General features: G+C 42.2%; 1 protein-coding gene across 2 annotated transcripts in view; it reads right to left on the bottom strand.

Annotated features, from left to right (window-relative positions):
- Nucleotides 1–21609, bottom strand: part of TMEM156 (transmembrane protein 156) — a 40768-nt gene extending 19159 nt beyond the window's left edge. The window contains exons 1-5 of one of the 2 annotated variants that reach the window (XM_050947889.1): nt 21510–21609; nt 14119–14391; nt 11337–11597; nt 9256–9366; nt 4917–5015 (exon numbers count right to left, since the gene is read on the bottom strand). In XM_050947889.1, coding sequence (XP_050803846.1) covers nt 4917–5015; nt 9256–9366; nt 11337–11597; nt 14119–14391; nt 21510–21609 — 844 coding nt within the window. Of the gene's footprint in view, nt 1–4916; nt 5016–9255; nt 9367–11336; nt 11598–14118; nt 14648–21509 lie in introns of those variants that run through there. The other variant, XM_050947888.1, reaches the window with a different exon arrangement.
- Between the last annotated feature and the right edge of the window lie 410 nt (nt 21610–22019).

The raw sequence follows: 22019 nt of genomic DNA, 5'->3' as shown, positions 1-22019 counted from the left end.
CCCATCTTCGACGCAGTCGCATACACATATTCCCCTATCTCGACGACTGGCTGATTCGAGGCACGTCAGAGTCGCAGGTCCTCAACCACGTCCGCATGGTCAGCAGACTCTTTGGAGATTTGGGCCTTATTCTCAATGTGGACAAGTCTACTCTGCTTCCCACACAGAGGATAGAGTTCATCGGGGCCATTCTGGACTCCACCTTGGCCAGGGCCGTTCTGCCGCTGTCCAGGTTTCAGACGCTGTCGGCCATCATTTGGCGTCTATAGGCGGCTCCCTTGACCTCTATAAGGACGTGCCTAACCCTCTTAGGCCACATGGCAGCCTGCACCTTCGTTACGGGTTATGCGCGGCTTCGTATGAGGCCCCTCCAGTCCTGGCTTATCAGCCAATACAGTCCAGCCAGGCATCTGCTGGACGCGGTTATCACTGTCCCCCAGGAGGTATTGGATTCCCTCCGGTGGTGGCTAAACCAGTCCGTAGCGTGTGCGGGGCTCCCGTTTCATCCGCCCCAGCCCTCGGTATCCCTAACAATGGATGCCTCAGACCTGGGTCGGGGGGCCCACCTTGGAACCCTGAGGACACAGGGCCAGTGGTCTCCTCAGGAGGTGGCCCTCCACATCAACATACGAGAGTTGAGAGCGGTCTGCCTTGCTTGCCAAGCGTTCTCCCATCAGCTTCAAGGTCGCTGTGTCCCGGTATTCACCAACAACACGACAACCATGTACTATATCAACAAGCAGGGTGGCACGAGATCCTCTCCCCTATGTCAGGAGGCGATGCGGCTCTGGGACATTTGTATAGACCACTCCATTCACCTCATGGCATCCTTTCTTCCCGGAGTACGGAACACGCTGGCAGACCGTCTGAGCAGATCCTTCCTTTCGCACGAATGGTCCCTTCACCCGGACGTCGCCCTCTCACTCTTCCAGAGGTGGGGTTGTCCCTGGATGGACCTCTTCGCATCCAGAGGGAACAGGAAATGCCAGATGTTCTGCTCCTTTCAAGGCCGGGAACCAGGGTCGGTAGCGGATGCCTTTCTTATTCCGTGGACGACACACCTGTTCTACACATTCCCTCCGTTCCCACTTATCCAGAAGGTCCTTCTGAAGGTGCGCAGGGACAGGGCCCGCTTGATTATGATAGCTCCAGCGTGGCCCAGGCAACATTGGTATCCGATGTTGCTGGACCTGTCTCTAGCCAACCCAGTCCCCCTGCCCCTTCACCTGGACCTGATCACCCAGGACCACGGCAGGCTCCGTCACCCGGACCTCCAGTCTCTGCACCTCATGGCGTGGCTCCTGCATGGCTGACCAGGTCGGAACTACGGTGCTCTACCCCGGTACGTCAGGTACTCCTGGGCAGCAGGAAACCTTCCACTAGACCGACGTACTCGGCCAAGTGGAAGCGTTTCTCCTGTTGGTGCACGGAGAGGGGTTTCCTTCCTATGGAGGTTTCTATTGCCAATATTCTAGATTACATCTGATCCCTCAAGCAGCAGGGCCTGGCGATATGGTTCCTTCGGGTTCACCTGGCGGCTATCTCCACCTTTCATCCGGGGGGAGATGGCCATTTGGTTTTCTCTCACCCTATGGTGACCAGATTCCAAAAAGGATTAGAACGTCTCTACCCCCAGGTTCGACCCCCTGCCCCTACCTGGGATCTCAACCTGGTTCTGACTCGGCTCATGGGTCCTCCATTTGAGCCGTTAGCGACTTGCTCCCTGCTCTATCTCACCTGGAAGACTGCTTTCCTGGTGGCCATCACCTCAGCCAGACGGGTGTCAGAACTCCGGGCCCTCAGAGTAGATCCCCCGTATACGGTCCTCCATAAAGACAAGGTGCAGCTGAGGCCACACCCTGCCTTTCTCCCCAAGGTGGTCTCAGCCTTTCATGTCAACCAGGAGATCTTTCTCCCTGTCTTTTTCCCAAAGCCCCATTCGTCCCACAGGGAGCAACAGCTCCACTCGCTTGATGTCCGCCGGGCACTCGCGTTTTATGTGGAGAGGACCAGCTCTTCGTGGCGGTAGCGGACCAAATCAAAGGACTACCCATTTCCTCACAGAGGATCTCCTCGTGGGTGACGTCCTGTATCAGGACCTGTTATGACTTGGCTCACACCCCTATGGGCCACGTGACTGCGCACTCCACCAGGGCACAAGCATCATCGATGGCTTTCCTCGCCCACGTGCCCATCCAGGAGATTTGTAGGGCGGCAACCTGGTCCTCTGTCCACACCTTCGCTTCCCATTATGCCCTGGTCCAGCAGTCCAGAGATGATGCGGCCTTTGGCTCTGCAGTGCTCCATGCCGAGACTTCTCACTCCGACCCCACCGCCTAGGTAAGGCTTGGGATTCACCTAACTGGAATGGATATGAGCAATCACTCGAAGAAGAAAAGACGGTTACTCACCTTTGTAACTGTTGTTCTTCGAGATGTGTTGCTCATATCCATTCCACACCCGCCCTCCTTCCCCACTGTCGGAGTAGCCGGCAAGAAGGAACTGAGGAGCGGGTAGGCCGGCAGGGGTATATATCAGGCGCCATGCCGGCACCACTCTAGGGGCCGACCTGCCGGCCCACTGGAGTTGCTAGGGTAAAAGTCTTCTGACGCGCGGCACGCACACCCTAACTGGAATGGATATGAGCAACACATCTCGAAGAACAACAGTTACAAAGGTGAGTAACCGTCTTTTCCTTAAACTGCTGTAACAGCAGTACTGGTAATGAAGTGATTATAGTGCCCTGTTCCCCTCTCCTTTTGCCTCTTTGCAGGCCCCTGCATGTGAGAGCATTCACCCAAATTGATTATGTCTTCTCATCTTCTCAATCTGCTTTCATGCAAGAACAAACTCCCACATACCTGTTTCTGAACCAGCCCCTGTACATTGGGTGAGTTAGGGCTGTGTTATTCCCTTCCCCAAAACCAACTCCCTGCATGGGAGGGAACAGTTCCCCAACCTTAAGTCATTTCCTGCTTCTTACCAAACAGGCTTGCAATTCAGTGCTAACAAATGTAAGGCAATACTGCTAGGTATTATAATTATTTATCATAGCATCTAGGAAAGCCTGTGCTAGACCAGGATCCTATTATGTTAGGTGCTGTACAAACACTGAACAATGAGACAGGGATAGGAAATAAACAGCAAAAATACAAATTGGAGGCTGCTAACTAGAAAGCAGCAAATCCATGAAAGACTTATAGGCAGAAGTAAGATACTAAGGCCCAGATCCTCAAAGGAATTTAGGCACCTAACTCTCGTTGAAATCTGAGGATCTGGACCTAAATAAGAGCATTCAGTGCAATGCAGTTGTTAAACAAAGTTATGGTCTTTTTAGATTTTATACATAGAATGATAACATGTAAAACAAATGTGTGTTTCAATTACCCCCCATTTCAGAAGAAGATCCAAAATCTAGAAAAAAATAAATAACGGTGCAACATACTAGCATTAGAATATATGAGGAACCTGCGATAGCTAAATATTTATCATCTAAGAAAGAGGTGATTCAGGAGGGATATTATTACAGTCTGTTAAACTGTACAAGTTAATCAAAATACATAAAGGGAGTTATTCAGTCTCAGGAGATGGCAGAACAAGGACAAACAGTTTGAAACAAAGGAAAGAAGTGTTTAGACTAGATATTAGGAAAACATGCTTAACTATGGCTATGTTCCACCTGCTTTCTTTGAAGCCAATGGCAAACATCCCATTGACTTTGTCATAAACAGATAGTTAAGGGTTAATAGAACAGGAGTACTTCATGTCTCTTTTGACTGTAAAGGGTTAACAAGTTCAGTGAGCCCGGCTGTCACCTGACCAGAGGACCAATCAGGGGACAGGATACTTTCAAATCTTGAGGGAGGTAAGTTTGTTTGTGTGCTGTTAGTTTTTGGTTGTTGTTCACTCTGGGGGCTCAGAGGGACCAGACACGCAACCAGGTTTCTCTCCAATTTCTTTGATACAGTCTCTTATATGTTCAGAATAGTGAGTACTAGGTAGATAAGGCAAGTTAGACTTATGTTTGTTTTCTTTATTTGCAAATGTGTATTTGGCTGGAAGGATTTTTATTTGTACTTGTATACTTAGGCTGGGAGGGTATTCCTAGTGTCTATAGCTGAAAGACCCTGTAACATATTCCATCTTAAATTTACAAAGAATTTTTACTGTTTTTTCTTTCTTTAACTAAAAACTTTTCTTGTTTAAGAACCTGATTGTTTTTTTATTCTGGTGAGACCCCAGGGGACTGGGTCTAGATTCACCAGGGAATTGGTGGGGAGAAAGGAGGGAAGGGGGAGAGAAAGGTTAATTTCTCTCTGTGATAGGATTACTTTCTCTCTCAGGGAGAGTCTGGGAGGGGGAGAGAGAAGGAGGGGGGAAGGTGGATTTTCCTGTTTTAAGATTCAAAGAGTTTGAATCACAGTGATCTTCCAGGGTAACCCAGGGAGGGGAAGTCTGGGAGAGGCCACGGTGAGGCAAAGGGTTTACTTTCCTTGTGTTAAGATCCAGAGGGACTGGGTTTTAGGGGTCCCCGGGCAAGGTTTTGGGGGGACCAGAGTGTACCAGGCACTGGAATTCCTCGTTGGTGGCAGTGCTACAAGTACTGAGCTGGTAATTGAGCTTAGAGGAATTCATGCTGGTACCCCATCTTTTGGACGCTAAGGTTCAGAGTGGGGGTTTATACCATGACAGACTTCAATGAGCATAGCTGAGTAATAGAGAAGATTAACAAGAGAAGGGATCACGGTACCATTGTTGCTGAGGTCCAAGAGCAGGACAGAAGAGACATTGTGAAAGATGTAGTGAGAATTCTACAAAATATAGGGATTAAGACAGGATGTCTTAGAAAGTTTTTCTTGGCCCCTCTCTTTGTTTCAGAATTAGTTAGGTTTTTATTTTGCTTATATATTACTCACCTGAAAGGAGCTGAATAATATTAGTAGATGTAGATTCTTTTGAGCTTTTGCTGTCTTTTTGTTGGATAACAGAAGCTGCCGTTGCTCTATATTTGCTATCTGATTAAAACAAAAATAGTTTATCTTCAGCTGTATCATTATATATATATTACTCGTTACCAGGGAGCTCATAGCAACCCCTATATTTAGGTTGCCTAACACTTTCCATTATAAAAGAGCCTTATGCCCTTTTTTAAATTGCTTTAATGCCTCTATTGTTTACAGCAAGACTGGGAAATTGGGCCAAGAGAAAACCTTGGTGCCAGATTTTTCTTTGTCCAGTGAAATTCCATTCAAGTTTGGCTTTTGAAAATTATTTTTTCCTTTCAGACACTTATGTACCTCAGGATAACTTTGGAAGCCTGCCAGAATATTAACTGAACATGAATAGTCTAATCTAAGGGCAGGTCCAAACTGTTGCTAAAGCAAAAGCATCACATGTTGCACTGGGAGTTCTGGGGGCAGACAGTCTGTCTGGGAGCAGAAAGAGAAGGAGTCAGGCTGAGCTTCCCCCTAACATTACCTCCTCATGGACACAGCAACCTGTCCTCTTCTATGACAGCACTACATAGAGAAAAAAACACACACACCCCTCCCAGGGGGAAATGGGGAGAGAGAGAACAGGGCAGAGCTATCCTTGACCACCTTTTTGATCCAACATCTGATCTTAGCAATCATTCTCCCCTATGCCCCATCAGGAGAAAAGCCTGCTCTTGCTATAGGCTGTTATGGTTAGTTCTGTAGTAAAGCTATATTGCAATGCTGATGATTCAGAGTTCAACCCTACCAATGAAGTGTTATGGATGGTTGTTACTATTTTCTAATAGAATTTGGTTTTACCTTTTAAAAAACCCTAGGGAATTATATCCACAATTAAATTAACCTTGTCTAGGTTACAAATTCAAGCACTCCAAAACTGAAAAATGGGAGAATCAGGATTATATAGTGGATTAAGCGGTTTGTATGAGCCCTGCCTCATTTGAAGGCATGTAGAAAGGAAGTCAAAGAGAATACAGAAAGGATTGTCTTCAGGTCAAGATAAGGGGATACTCTGCAGGAAAATTCAGTTCTGTCGCTGCCTTTGCTGCAGTATTCCTATATGATACCAAGAAAAGTACTAAAGCCAAAATTTTGGCAGATGGCTTCTAATTGTGTGTTCCTCATTTTCAGAAACTCCAATTAAAGACATGCAAGATTTGATATGCAGAACTGCTGAGCACTCATAACATCAACTAAAGTCAATGGGAGCTATGGATGCACAGTGGTAGGGCAGTCTGGAGGAATGACTGGAAGTTGAGGGCCAGAAGTCCTGATTTTTAATCCTGGCTTTGCCACTGATTCATCTGTGGCCTCAGGCAAATCTTCATCTCAATTTCGCCATCCATAAAATGAGAATACTAATGCTCTCATATCTCACCTTGGAGATAATTTCTGTAATGTTTGTGAGACCCTTAAATATTATGGTGAGGAGAACCCTATAAAAGCCTAGAAGGAAATGAATACTTCTGTATTAATTGCATGCTTTGAATGGTATGCAGTAATAAGGCAAGAGCCACTAACTGAATTATGAGGATAAAAATATTGAACAGTTGCCTCATTCCCTGAGCACTGTCCATCCTGTGTACTGAATGAGGCCTTGAGGTGACTCCTGGGAGGGACACGAAGGGTCAAGTGCCCTCCAGCAGCCGCCCCGGGTAGAGGGAGGAAGGGTCAGGGCCAGAGCCTCTTCCAAACACGCTGTCTGGTGCAGCACAGTGGCTAACTGGGAGTGCACCTGGCTGCAGCAGCAGCAGGCTGCCCCCCACCCAGGCTCAGCTTCTGGGGACAGTGGCCAAGTGAGTCAGAGGGCCCACCCCTTCCCCTTCCTGGCATACTCAGAGTCAACTCCTGTCCCCAGAAGTCAAGCCTGGGGAGGTAACAGGCTGCCGCTGCCACCCCTCCCTGCCCAGGCTCAGCTTTTGGGGACAGGAGCTGACTCTGAGCATGCTGGGGGGCAGTGGGGAGGGGGCTCTGACTCACTCAGCCGCTGTCCAAGAAGCCAAGCCTGGGTGGGAGGCAGCCTGCTGCTGCCGCAGCCAGGCACTCTCCCAGGCAGCTGGTGACTCCGGGGTCTGGTTGTGAGCAGCTGACCATGCTGGGGGGAGCCGGCACAGCAGGAGGACAAAGCCCTCCACCCCCCAGGTAACATGAGTTGGGGAGGTCACATGTCCTCCCCTTTATATGGTGCCCCCCCATACTAGGGGAGGCACCAGTAATCTAGTATGTAATTAAAGACTGTATCATAACGCATATGCACAAGGGGGTGGAATTCAGATTGGAGAGGCAATCTTAAATTCTGACATTTTCTAACTTTTGCGTGGTTGACTTTGCAACCTTAACATTGTTTTAATGTGGGCTTTTATGAAATACAACATTCTACATTTAACTAATTACAATAATTATTAATAGAAATTATAATTCTAGAATCAAATCAGTAATTGGAAGCTTAGAAGCTTGAAAATTTAAATAATATTTTTCTTTACTGATTATGTCCTTGAAAATGCTGAGAAACTCATAATTGAAGATGGAATGAATTATTTAAGAATAAATACAAAAAATAGTTTAATTACCTTGGAAATGTATGCATTACAATCACGGGTTATGATCCAAAGGCTATAAAATCTTACTCTTAAATCCTTAAAATGCATAGGTAATCTTAAAATTACTATTAAATATATTTTTAATATTAAACTACAAGATATAATAGTTTTAGTTTACCTGCTAGGACATGAGTTCAGGGCTATGTGCTTTTTGGGTTGGGGTTTTTTTTTGTTTGTTTGTTTTTTTGGTATTTTTGAAAAGAATGGAAAAAACCTCTGACAGGTTCTGGCAGGAAGTAAAAAGATAAAATAAAATAATTTTCTAATGATATAGTTTAAAATATATTTTTTTTGATTTGTAATTTCATCCATGTATTTTGCTTCAGATTTAGGATCTCAGACAACTCTAGTGCTTATTCATTTAAATAATCTTTGAGATCACCTTTAAATAGAAACATTTTCCACACATTTAGTTTTCTTCCTCTTGTTTAATTATGATTAAAGCCAGAATCCTAACAGTATACCTTTATTACAGAAATGGCTGACAGTGCACAGAGTTAGGATGGCTAAAGGCACATAAGTGATATCATTTTAGCCATATAAATAATCAAAAATTCTGGTTGTGCTCAGTTCTGGAGCACTGGGAGAGTACAAAGCTGTAACACCTGAGTGCTAATGCTCGGCGGCATCCTGGCTGCTTTGGGCAGATGCCTTAGTGAGCACTGTGTGGTGGAAGCTTGCTTACTAACACTCCTTACATGCTGGTGAAAGGAGCAATATGTTCTCTCCTTCGCACTTACTGGTCTCAGAGTTCTGGTAGTCACACAGAAAGCAGAAACCTGCTTGTACCAAAGGCCAGCTGGCCACACTCCTTCAGTACAGAAGAGTGTTGCTGAGTGCAGGCATTATGTCAGTTGCCCAGAAGTCTAGTTCTCAATGGAGTGCTGGGTTACTAGGAAGGAGGTAGTTCCCTATGTAGCCTCTACTCTAACTGATCTCACCTGGGAGCAGGCAGAATTTAGCCTCTAGTGTTGAAGATACTGTTTAGAAAATTATTGTGGTCAATACTGTAGCACAGTAAATGCTTTTTTAAATACTCAAAATGCATACATGGTGCTGAATTAACAGCACTGAAAACAAGGGCCATCTGGTCCAAATTCAGCTTCAGTGTAAGCAAGTGCAACGCAGTTGACCTCTGTGTCAGTGCACCAGGGCTAAATTTGGATTATCAGTCTTCAGAACAGGCAGCTGCCGTGAATGCTTCATCACATCTACCTAATTTGCCTCAATCCCAACCTTCAGGGATCATCCTTAGGAGCAAGAGGATATTTCAATTTCTATGCCTATTCAGTCTTTGGCTCTTCTGTTGAGACTCTGAACAAAGAAGTTAATTGTGGTTTCCTATCTCTGAGAACTGGACCGAAACCATCAGCTCATTTCACATAGGCCATCAGGCATCAGTCAGTTGCTAACATATTTCAGTCACTGCCAACCTGTGCTGGATTTGAACTTGTGATCCAGTGGGGAAAGATTATATTATTTATCTGCTGAGCCTTCCAATCTCCCATCTGCAATTATTTTAATTGTATTACATATTACAACTAAAACATAATTCTTTAAACTGCTTTAATAAATAAGGGTGTAGCCTATTGCAAAGCTGAATGTACTTTTTAAAAATTATAGGAATTTAAATGTATATAGCTTCACCCTACATTACTTACGGATGTGTTTTTTATTTTCTTGGAATACTTTGTAGGTAACAGTAATGATGGTAAGCACAAAAACAAATGGAATCAGAACAAGCCAAATAATCTTCGGCATACACATTGGATCTGTTATAAAATAAAATGGAGAAGATAAAATAAAGCAATACATAATTATTTTTCTGTCATCCATCATTCTATCTAGATATCTATACCATACCCATCACCAGGGTATCTCAGTGGCTTATAAATTTAAAAGAAAAGACAAAACATTTTTTCCTCTTTCTTCCCTCCCCTGCTGTTCAGAAGAAGGATTGTCTGGAATTAAGTTTCATGGTTGCAGTAGGGTTGTCTAGAATTAAGTTTCATCTTCGTCTGGATGTATCACAGTGCATGTCTGAGATAGTTAAATAAAATGTGTGAATTAACAACTCATGTGTAAATTATATGTGACCCTGTCAATGAGAAGACACTGCAAAAGTCAACATCTACGTGGGGGTGTGATATAAACAAAAAAGGGGCATATGTTTTGATGAGAAATAGAAGGAACATGTGCAGCGTACAACATACACCTATTCTTGTGTCCACAACCAGACAGTCCAATTGCATATTCAGGAGAGGGAAGAACATGGTGCTTATGGAAACCTTCTTGCTTATGCAAAAAGGGAGAGGCATGCCACTTCCAAGACCACCTCCTAGGAAATCCCATCTATTAGGGCTCTATTGAGAGAAAGCATCTTGGGGCCAGGGCAAGCACAAGAAGGAGGCTGTTCTCTGTGGAAATATCGGCTGCAGAAACCCACAAGTTCTACATGGAAATCTCTTCAGTAGCTAATATCTATTAGAGCTGTATTAACTGGGTCCCCTACTCAGTTACAACTGAAAAACCACAGAGAAACCCAGTAAGTAACAAAATGGTTCCATTTGATAGCTCCCAATTCTCATGGATAAGTTGCCCTGAGAGACAGCCTTATGCAGTTACCTATGCCTTCCCCTTCCAAAGGCCAGATTTTTATGGCTCTTTCCCACCTGGCTACCCTATATTTATTGATTTTTATTTCCCTGATGCTCTGGACACATCTCAAACTTTAGATCTTGTCTATCTAAGGGAAAAAAATGTTCTCAAGTCGAGTTAATTAACTTGAGGTAAAGTTCTAGTTAGGACCTAACAGACTGTAGCTTTAATGCAAGTTAGTAGATTGAGTGAAAGACTATGAGGCAGCCTAGACTTCAACTCAGCCTACTTAATTGTGTGATAACTGCAAACTGCCTTATCTTCACTAGGATTTTACCTCAAATAGTTAATTTCAGTTGGCTAATTCGAGTGAAGAACTAACCTATTTTTCCCTAGTGAAGACACAGCCTACTTAAAAATCTAGAATTTTCAATACATAAATAAATAATAAACAATACTTGAGTTCACCAATTTCCCAATGGCAAATGTTCTATGGCATTGAATATGACAGACAATCAGACAGAAAAGGCTCTTAAAAAGCCTATGCAGCACAAGAAGAAATTTAAGGAGTTGACAGGCTATCCTCTGGAAAAAGATTGTCTTCACAAGGAGACTGTCTTCACTAACTGGACCAAGACTTCTCCCCAAAGCATATTGGACTTAGAATATAAGCGAAACATTGCATCATGACACTGACATTGCAGCCTGACCTTTTTCCCATTGAAGTCAAGAGGAATTTTGCTATTTACTTCAAAGGGAGAAGGACTGGGCCAAAAACTTTGGCAAAATAAGCTAATAAAAATAAGAAAAATCAATTCTTGTTAAACACAAATTCAATCAATCTCTGAACTATAAGCCAGAAAAAAGGTTAATCAGAGGCACAGATGTTAGCGCTCTCGGGTTGTTTCCAAAAATATACAGCAAATGTATCTTAAGGTACTATCTAAAGACCATTTGTTGTCTAGCTCAGGTGGCCTTTCATTAAAGGGTGATCAAAATTGCATTCCATTTTCAGGGGATACTTTCAAACAGTTGCATATGGTTGCCTATTGGAAGTTTTCCTTCCTTAGTGTAAGATTCATATTATATCATATTATATTATATCATGTTTGATTTGCCCTCTCATTCCCTTTTCATCACTTACTTTCCACATAAGGCTGTAGTTGCAGTGAAATATTTATACAGCCATTTTGGTCTTCCATCATTGCTGCTATACATGAGTGATTTATGTTTTCTTCTGTAGTGTTTCCTTTTCTGGTTGTAGAATTTCTGAGGACTTCCACTATATAGTAAGTGTTGTATTCCTCGCTTTCTTCATTCACATAACCCATAGTGAAATTGAAATGTTTATGGAAAGAAATAAATTTTTTTGCTTTCATATCTAATGATCCTCTCACTTCTGGAACTACAAATAAATCAAAAACATTAAGATCTGCTATGTAGCACATTGTACTTACAAAATAAAAGTACCATAACTCACTACTAAACCCCATTCGTATAAATAGACAGTAAGACTCATTACTGACTAGTAGTAAAATGGACAATAATATATGTAATAAGCTTTCAGAATGGATCTAAGTTGTATTGATTTTGCTATACAAAATGTGTTTTCCTTGTAAATGTTAGTGACTTCATTTACCAACTGCAAAAGTTTTTTTGGAATGTGTCATTGTCAGAGATAACACTAAACTAAAAATAAAAATGTGAAAGTTATAGAGTTTGAGCTGGACATGACCTATTAGGTCATCTAGCCCATCTCCTTGCCATTTTGGAATATTTGCCCAGTCTAATTTTAAGTGATTCAAGCTATGAGGCTTCCACCATGTCCATGTCAACAAAATAGAACATGTTTTCCCCTCAGTAACATCCATATACCTCTGTCAAAATCAATAGGGTTCAACAAGCAAATATGAGGGTAGAATTTGTCCCATATACTTCTTATCTGGTTATTCTCCGAATCTGTACAGGAAACTAATTTGTAAAAGCTAGAGGATTCATTTTTATGCATGCAGTTTGAAAATAACAACAATATCTTAGACTTGGGCGCTTGCTCAGTCGGGGTCCTATTCTGGCTTTTGCAGGTGTCACAGAATCACAAAGTCTGGTCCATGCTCCAGTCTGTAACTAATCTCCTGGGAGTGACCCCTTTAGTGGGCCAGGCCCCCAGGGCCCATACTGTTCCACAGGGGAAGGCTAATGACCTCCATGACTCCAAAACTGAGCCATTGGCACCAGCAATCCCTGTCTCTCTCCGTGGCTCCCTGCAATTAATCCAGTCAAGCCAGGGTCCTACAGAAGGCTTGTACAGTACCCGTTCAGGACGCAGTGCTTTCAGTGAGCGTTTGCAGTGACACAGGCAGCCTTTCTAAAACAAGGTACCCATTTAGTAGTCACCTGGCACACAGAATCTGAAAGTCTTTAGGTCAGCACAGAGGGGCAGAAATTAAGCCATAGTCCAATCTTGGTCAAAGGAGTGCTATGATGAGCCAGTGAAGCTGTGACAGACTCCATTTCTGGCTCCCTGTCTTGTCCCCTCTAGTCTCTCCCAGTCTGGGCTCCTGAGTCCCTCCAAAAAGCCCCCTTCATCCAGTCACCTGACATCTTGTTCTCCAGCTCAGTTCCCAAGTTCTGCCTGCTGGGGTTTCCTGCTATTACATGTTGATTGGGACATCCCTCTGTCTTGCTGGACCTTCTGTTGATTTGGGTCAGTTTAAGCCAGTTCTTTAATGATTGTATTCATTTCCCTCAGACAGCAAGGTGACACACACAGACCTTCTGCCTCCTGCACTGTTCCAGGAACAGTGTTAACACCTTTGCATCCACTGGATAGTAATGCAACATACAGAGGGAAACTAAGGCATGCCTAGGATTCATAAAAATATTACAGAAAATTCCAACTTTGTCACAGTAGGCAGAGCCCATGTTGAGACGGCAAAATCTAGAATGTCTCCAGAAGCAATGGAGAAGTGCATGCCAGAGAGAGAGGATGAGACCCTCTCTGAAAAGGTGTAGATTCTGACTTCCCTGTTCTGCCCTGGATGGCTGGAAGGAGGCTAGGACTTCTTCAGTCTTGTCCAACTTGAATCATTCAATGTCACTCTGGAACTAAGCACCCTCAATATTGCAAATATTGACACGGATTATTTTAGCTCTCTGATATCCATGCTTTTGTATAGCGCTAACTACAGTCTACTCTTATTAATCAGCATTTGTTTTATTATCCTGTCTTCAAAGCCATTCTTCAGATATTTTCTCTCAATGTCCCCTTCCACCACAGGAAAACTATCTTTTGATTAATTATATTCCATAGTAGAGCTCCACATTGAAATCAATAAGGCGTTCTGCATGAAAACTGATGACAGGATGCCCTTTAGGGGCAAATTAAGGATTTAAGCAGAATGTATGAAGATGGGAAGGATGAACAGGTGCAAACTTTTAGAAACATATCATGGTACAAGTTAAGGATGTGTGGATGTATTCTGGCTGGCTGCTGGAACAGGTAGAGGGAGGAAAAGTATTTCTATACTCTTTCCCATAACATCACCTTTCTGCACCAAAGGCCTGATACAGAGCCCATGGAAATCAATGGAAAGACTCCCTTTGATTTCAATAGGCTTTTGATGAGGCCACAACACAGAAGGCAGGATTTAGCTCTAAATATAAATTCTGCACTCATGACGCTGCCTATGTATCTGAGGGCAGAATTTGGCACTAATTATGCACTTTGTAGCAATGCAAAAATAAGCTACTAAGGCCAAGAACATATATTCACAGAGTTTTCCAGGAGTTTATGATTAAGGAATCAGTATAAAGCTTATCGCATTTTCATGATGGTTTAACTGGCAAAAAAATGAAAAAAATCGTATGCAAGTGTAATTAACTACCTCTAAACTAAGCACTTCTTTTCCCTTGTTCTCGTTCTTTACCTTCTGATCTTGATCCCTGGTGAACAACATTCATATCATCCTCAGATTCACAGGTTGAGTTTAAAATACATGGCTGCAGTTCAGTCTCGGAGACTTGGCAAATACTTGGAATATTTTGAAAATCAGAGTAATTTATAAAGATCTTCAAAAAAACAGTCTGTTTTTTACTTCCTTGTTGCAGGAAGCTTTCAGAAAAATTGTTAAAAGCACAGACTGGAAAGGTGACATTATTTAATGAACAAGCATCGATGCATGATATAATCACAGTGCTTGCTGTAAAACAAAAAGAAACATAGTTATATATTGTAAGGATGGTCATACTGGAAGCACATAGTAAAATATGTACAAGTAAGTATAAAGATAGATATCCTTTCACCATGCTACTGTGAAACATACTTTCTCTCGAATTCTGGCAGCATATTGAACATATTGTATAATGGGAGAGCATGAAAGAAGAATGCCTCTCACGTCTAACATACTGGATTTTATTGCTCAATAATACTAAATCTCTTCTGTAACCTGCATTCATAATTGTATCTGGATAAATTCCTCTTCCAAAGCTCTTAGGATTTGATCCTATTTGAAAAAAGATGAAGCCCTTAACACTTTCAGAGGGAAAGTTTGCTCAGAAACCTACATGGTAACAATAAGTCTTTGTGATTGTATTGGAGAACAGCTGTAGTTAAATTTAAACCTGTCTCCAAAGATAATGCTCTCATAAAGCAGGATTATATATACCTGAAAACTCCACATTACAGCTTTTGTGTACTCTAACACTAATGTTATCTCCTATTTCACCTCCTTCTTTTTGGTATTCTTTGGTTTTAGCTAGTGTGCATCGATTCACCTTGGACAAGTGATACAAAGATACTCTATAATTTATTATTAAGGAAGAGAATGAATCTCCTATTTTTTCCTACTGTCTTCCACACTAAATAACCATTAAGGCTTTTTTGTACAGCTCACTTTTATATTTGAACTTGTACTTGTCTTAAAATATTTTTTAAAATCTGAAAATAATTAAAGAGCAAAAATGCTGGTACCTAACACCAGCTTCTTAGGAAACCAAATAACCACTCTGTTTCTGCTCACGGTATGGGAACCCACACTACAGTAGCTCATCTTCCAATTTAGATGTATACTTTCATCTCCATGAAATAGGGTTTTAAGTATCTAACTCCCACTAGCACTAATGGAAGTTATATGGTCATAAATTCTCATATATAGAGATGAAAATACATCCCCGAACTGGCCCAACATTCATTGTAGCCTGACAGTTGCAATAGGCCATCTGTGCTAGCATCCAGGGGGACTAGCCTCAGAATCAATTTAGTGAAAAATTTCAGACAGGATAAAGAAAAGACATCCTACAGTAAATGCAAAGTCAATTACCTTCTCTTCTTTAGTGATAGTAGATTAGAGAGTAATAAATATGTCATAAAAACAAAAACTGCAGTGATTTCTAAAATATCATATTATGCACATAAAATATAAGACAATAATTTGTTATAATATTATAAAGAACATTTAAAAATACCAAATTTAGGGCCTGATCCTTCTTTAGGCAAGTTGAAGGTTTTCTTCTAAATGTCCATGATCTCTCCTCAATTGCACAGTGAGAGAGATGTGGACCTTTGGAGACAAATTCTTATTGTCTGCCCAAGTAAACTCCTAGTAAATATTATTTGTGCAGATGATCTATGTCAGAATGTGTAAGGGAAGGAAATTAAATTTTCCTTCCCATCCTGGAGCTAGGATGCTGAGCACCTATGCAGCCACCTCAAAGTTATTACTGCAGCTTTCAAGCTATTAATGGCTACTTATTGCTACAAATATTTTACACAGGTATTCTGTCCATGTAGTTTGTGGAACTATTGAGTGTGCTTTATCAGAGTGAGATATCTCTGTATCAAATTATGAACTCCATTTCGTACGATGTGCTGAACATATAACTAAACTTACCCGAAGGCAGCCTCTTATGTATTCCAGGCAGCCGTTCTACTTGGGGAAGAGGCTTGATACCTCACTGAAACATTATCACTGAGAAGCCACCAAGACTAGAACCTCTTATGTGTTTCTCAACTACCAGCCCATCCCTCTGGAACAACTGACTTTCCTCAAAAGTGGTGGCCATGACTGGAGGGAAGTTGGTAGTCCCTAGTGGAGTAATGGCAGAGAGACATAGGCCTACATAAGAGCAGGAGCTGCTGTGTGCAGGGGAGGGAGAGCAACCATCACCACATAAAAAGGACTGGCAGGTAGGTGAGAGCAGGAGACACTCTCCCTAACTTAAATCACTGACAACCTTTTGATTCACGAGAAGAGGTGAGGTCAGACCAAGGGAGGGTGTGTCTCAGGACCAGAGGTGAAAGTAACTTAAAGGACTTACCAGTACGCAGGGCCAGGGTCCTGAGCAGGGGTTTGGGACCTCAACCAGAAGGACTTTAAATCCCCAGGCCCTTTAAATTGAGATTTAAAGGGCCCAAAGCCCAGGTTGAAGTAGCGGCTGCTGGGAGCCCTGGGTCCTTTATATCACTGCTGGTAGCAGTAGCTGTGGTGGCAGCCAGGACGGTGGTGGCAATTAAAAGGGCCTGGGGCTCCACTTCAGTAGGAGGCCCTTTAAATTGCTGCCAGAGCCCTGGTACTCCCAGCTGCCACTGCGACCCTGGGGCTCTGGTGGCTATTTAAAGGGCCTGGAGCTCCAGCTGCTGCTGCCTAGGAGCCCAGGGCCCTTTTAAATTGCCAGCATGGGGAAGCAGCCCCCTGCTGGTACAGTTGGCTGTGTACCGGCTCTTGCCGGTATGCCAGACTGAACTGGCTTACTTTCCCCTCTGCTCAGGACTCCTGTTTCGTTTTCTAAGATCTCTAAGCCCTCTGCTGCTTTAAGAGTAAAGTTTCTGTGGTTAAGAAGTTCCTTTGCTAAGCCTATGTTTAGAGTTGTTCAGGAACTTTCCATCAAAATGGAGTTTGTGCAACACTGAAATTTTCTTCAGGAAAACTTTGATTTTGCTGAAAATTTTCAATTTTCCATCAAGAAACTTGAAATTAAATATATCGTTTGGGGTTGGGTTTCATTTTGAGTAAGTTCAACAAAATATTAAACTGTATTTTCATAGTATGTACCATCATCATATGGGAACTGTTGTTCTGGTCCCTATTCTCTCCTATGGACTGGGGCCCCTAGAGGAACATCCCTCCCATAAGGCAACATGCTGATTTCACTCTGACTGAGAGGTGTGGTCACATGACTCTGGGTGCATTATGTGAGATGTTTGGGACCTTGATGTCCCTATTCTCCCTTTGGGCCAGGCTCCCTGCTGTACTATACCTCCCATAACGCAATGTACCACCATAAGAAAATACAGGTTAATTTTGAAATGAAGCATTTGGGATAATTTCAACAAATCAAAATGAAACATTTCAATTGTGAGAGTGTGGAAATATTTTGTTTGGATTTAAAATGTCCAAATGAAATGTTTAGACATTTGTTCATTTAAATTTTTCAGATTTTTCCATTCTATGAAAAGTTTCTAAATTTCAACTTTTCATCCTCTTTAGGGACAAAAACAAATGTTGACATGTCAGAATTTACCACAGATAGAAATTCAAAATTTCACTCAGTCCTGCCATTGTGCCTTATTCACTTCCCACATAGTCCATGAAAGGGCTAAACTACATGGGTTAAGCTGAGAAACAATGACTAGACTCTAGCAAGATCCATTCAGCTTGGAAGCACATAGGACCCAGCGATGGGGTCCACTTGCAACAGACTGGTAACCATAAAGTGGGCAAGGTTGTAACATGTGCCCCCACCTGTCTCCGCTGGCCCCCCACACACATTCTCATGGAGTTTGCCTTTTGTCTCCTGCACTGCCAGTCCACAACCTAACTGAACCCCTGCTTTGCAACAGAACTGCACCAGTATTGCTGCTTTATTTATAGATCTTGCATTTCCACAAAAGGGTGGTGACAGGATATACCTTTTAGTTCATAATGCTTTCTTGAGATAGTGAAATATACTGTAGTTAAGGAAACAAGGATCTACTGTCTCAGACACACAACTACATTAAGGTGGAGTTAAGGTTGAGAACACATATCAGTAAGTTAGGGTAAATATATTACATGCATGTTGTGATTATCATCAAAACAAGCATTGTAGATCCAGGAAATTCAGAGTTAAGGTTAAACTAAAAGAAATCCAAACATGTAAGATATGGAAACACACAATTAAGGCACTCAAACAGCCTTCATTCTGCCATGTAGTGATGTCATGCAATAGCTTACCATTATGAATGATGCCTATTAGTCTTTGTGGCCATATTAGTCCTTGTCTCAGATTAGATTAAACTGATTTTAAAGACACAGACTTATTTTCTTGTTTCCCCCCTCCCTCCTCAGGGTATCACTATACAACAAAGTTAAAGTTGTTTGTGTGCTTTAACTGAGTATTTCTTTACCTTAACACTTAATTTGAAATTGCCAGAAGTTCAGCTGAACCTCGGCAAACATCTGCATAATTCAGGTTTGTAACAAAATTCAGAACAAGAGCAGTCTCCTAAAGAAGATTTTTAACTAACAATGCCCATGCAGCTCTGAGGACACACATACGGCCAAATTCTAAGATGGTGTATTCTAGGCTGGTAATTCCAGTGTATTTACACCCTCTTACAAAACTCATAATTTGTTACATAGTTTAGCAAGCAACCAGATAACCTGGTGTAGCTAGTTTTAAAATTCCTAGACAGAGTTTTGTGATGAATTCTGCTTCTCATATACTTTGCTTTAAGTCCTCTGAAATCCTCAGTGCAGCACTTAAGGCAGAACTGCACTTTCTAATTTTACTAACACTGTTGTTAAAATTCAGCAAGTTCAAAATGACAAAAATTTCGAGGTTGCATCAGTTATACCATGCAGCGTTATCTAAACAGGAACTATATATGCAAAAATCAACTAGAAATAATAGTTATTACATGGTTCTGACAGTAAGGTCAACACGTTCTCTTGTAGTAACATTTATGTCATCACTGTATATTCATGCAATCTGTTAAACAATTTGATTACTACTTAGCACTTTTGCCACTTTTACATGGAGGTAAAACATTAGGTATGGCAATCTGAAAACTTTGTTTACACTTTCTACAATATCTGAAAACTTAAAGCATCCCACTGATCTTGTCATTTTTATTCCTGGGGGAATTCTGTGCCACTGCATACATGCAGAATTCATGTGTCTCACAGATTTCTTTGCCTCCCCACAGAAAAATGACTTTCTGATGGGGCAAACAAAGCGAACCCGCAACACCGGTCATGCGCCGCTTCCCAGCAGCGCAAGTGCATTGTTTCAGGCATCTGGAGCAGCCAGCAGAGAGGTAAATCACTGCGGGGGGGGTGGGGGGGCTGGGGACGCCCCAGCCGGTGGCTCTTACTCTGTGCCAGGCTCAGCTGCTTGTCCTGGCAGGGCTGGAAAGGATGGGATTTCCTCTTTCCCTTCAAGGAGTGGCCAGGGCTGGGTCAGACCCACCTCCAGAAACCTCTCTCGTTGCAGGAAACTCTGCACCCCCACTCCTCCCTGCACCCTCATTCCTCATCTGTGGGGGGGGGAGCAGTCACTGTATAGGGAGCTGCTCCCCCATCTGCCCAACCCCTGTGCATCTGGACCCACCTCATACCCAGATTGCCCCACCAACCCTTACCTCCTGCATCCAGAATCCCTCCACACTGAGCCTCCTGAACCCAAACCCACACTCCAACAAGCCTCACCCTCTGCATCTGGAGCCCACCTGCACCTAGAGACCACTTCTGAGTCCCACCTCCATGCATCTGGACCCCACTCCTACACCCAGACTGCCTCCACAGACATTTGAACTCCCACAAGTCCTACCCCACTTGTACCTGGATCACCTTGACTAGCTCCCCACACCTAGATCCCCACCCCACTGAGCCCCACCAAGCCAGAACCCAGATCCCAGCTGAGCCCTCCATACCCAGCCCTCCCGTCCTCCTCTGCTGAGTCCTAACCACCTTCACCTGGACCCTTCCTGCAGAGTCCCATTGCCTCTGCACCCAGAACCCCACCCCCAATGAGCCTGTTCATCCAGATCCCCCCCTGTACCTGCAGCCAGATTGCCCCACACAGAGCCCTTATCACTCCACACCTGGATCTCCCCACAGTAAGCCCTTCCACACTTGGATCCTGCTGGGCTGAGCCTGCCTGTCTACATCTAGTGTGCTTGGCATGGAGTGGCAAGTCTGGGCCTTGCACTATGTAAGGGCCAGGTGCAGCCTCACTGCTGAGTTCATGTCCCTGGGTCGGGGCTGCAGGGTGATCTCCCACCTCTGTGCAGTCAGTGGCCTGTGCTCCCCACTGCCATGCTGGAGCCTCCACATTTATTTATTGACCAATAAAATTTGCAGAATTTTGGAGAAATTTAAAATATTATGTGCAGAATTTTTAATTTTTTGGCATAGAATTCCCTCAGGAGTATCATTTTGTAAGCTACAGATTGTTGTCCTTATGCTTGAGTTAGAATCAATTTAATTCTTGCTTGGTAAATGAAAATATAAATTCAAATTAAATTAATTTTCCTAACCTCCAAAATTTCAGAGTTTTTACTGAATATCACTTTTCATAAAAAATGAACATAAAGCCTTTCAGGAAAATGAACCATCTTTATCAGATGGACATTTTTCTTGTTATGTTTTTCTCTTCAAAGTCCTACTTTGGAATACAGAAGAAAAAAACCCTATAATTTAATGTTAGCCTATCTATGGATTTTTAAATGAAGGTATAACAATGAATATATGTTTTATTCATACATTTTCTCATTCTCCCGAATCTCAGTATTGACCTCTATGACCAAATTATATTTGGAATTCATATTAAGAGATTGATTTCCTCAGTTCTACCCATTCTGCACTATTTTGTTTCAGTTCACCATACATACATACTACTTTGATATCTTCAACAGGATTAACTATTTTTCATGTTCTTTGAATGAAAGTATAATACAATAATGTCACAAACATTTTTGTGCCTTTGGGTGCAAGAAGTTCAAAATAGTTATAATTCTAACAAGCAATTACCTTCTGTAGAAAACTCCCACCAAAGGCAAGAAGTAAAACATAAATTAAATGAAAATACCTACAGTATTTTTGATTCTGGTATATGTAACTGTTTGACAAATATTCTTCATAATTAATGTATATAGTTAACTATTATAAACAAAAAGCTAATTGAAGTGACACATTTCATATACATTTTGTAAAGTTTACTATCAGTAAGAAAATTGCATCACAATCGGCTCCCCTGGGAAAGTACATGTGAATTCTTTTAACTGCAATCTGACCTTAAAATAAAGAAGAGACCACATTCTTTAAAGCGGATCACTCACCTTCATTGGTTTTGAAAAATTCAGGCAAACTTACAATGAACATGATAATTATTGCTGTTAATAATTTCAGGAGATCTGCTTTGCTCATAGTCAAGCACATGTCACTGAAGAACTCTCATCTAGCATACTGGTGGGAAGTTCCTTCCTGTTTTCGTGTTGGTCTTATGCAAAATACTTCTTATTCGTTTCCTTTTTCTAGCAAGACTTGCCTTTTTTTTTTTTTTTAACATGTTTTGTTACATGAGTTTCAGAGAGCCAGTGTCTCTGGTTACTTACACTAGCATAAATGAGGAATAAGGCCACTGAATACAATGAAAGTATACTAAATATTAAATGGTATAAGTGAGAGGAAAATCATGCCTAGAAACCAGGGCTGTCAAACTATTAAAAAAATTAATTGTGATTAATCGCAGTTTTAAATCACACTGTTAAACAGTAATAGTATACCATTTATTTAAATATTTTTGGATGTTTTTTATATATTCTAATATATTGATTTCAATTACAACA

Source organism: Gopherus flavomarginatus, chromosome 3 (genome assembly GCF_025201925.1).
Source record: "Gopherus flavomarginatus isolate rGopFla2 chromosome 3, rGopFla2.mat.asm, whole genome shotgun sequence".
NCBI classification, from domain to species: domain Eukaryota; kingdom Metazoa; phylum Chordata; order Testudines; family Testudinidae; genus Gopherus; species Gopherus flavomarginatus.
This window is presented reverse-complemented; position numbering and strand designations above follow the sequence as displayed.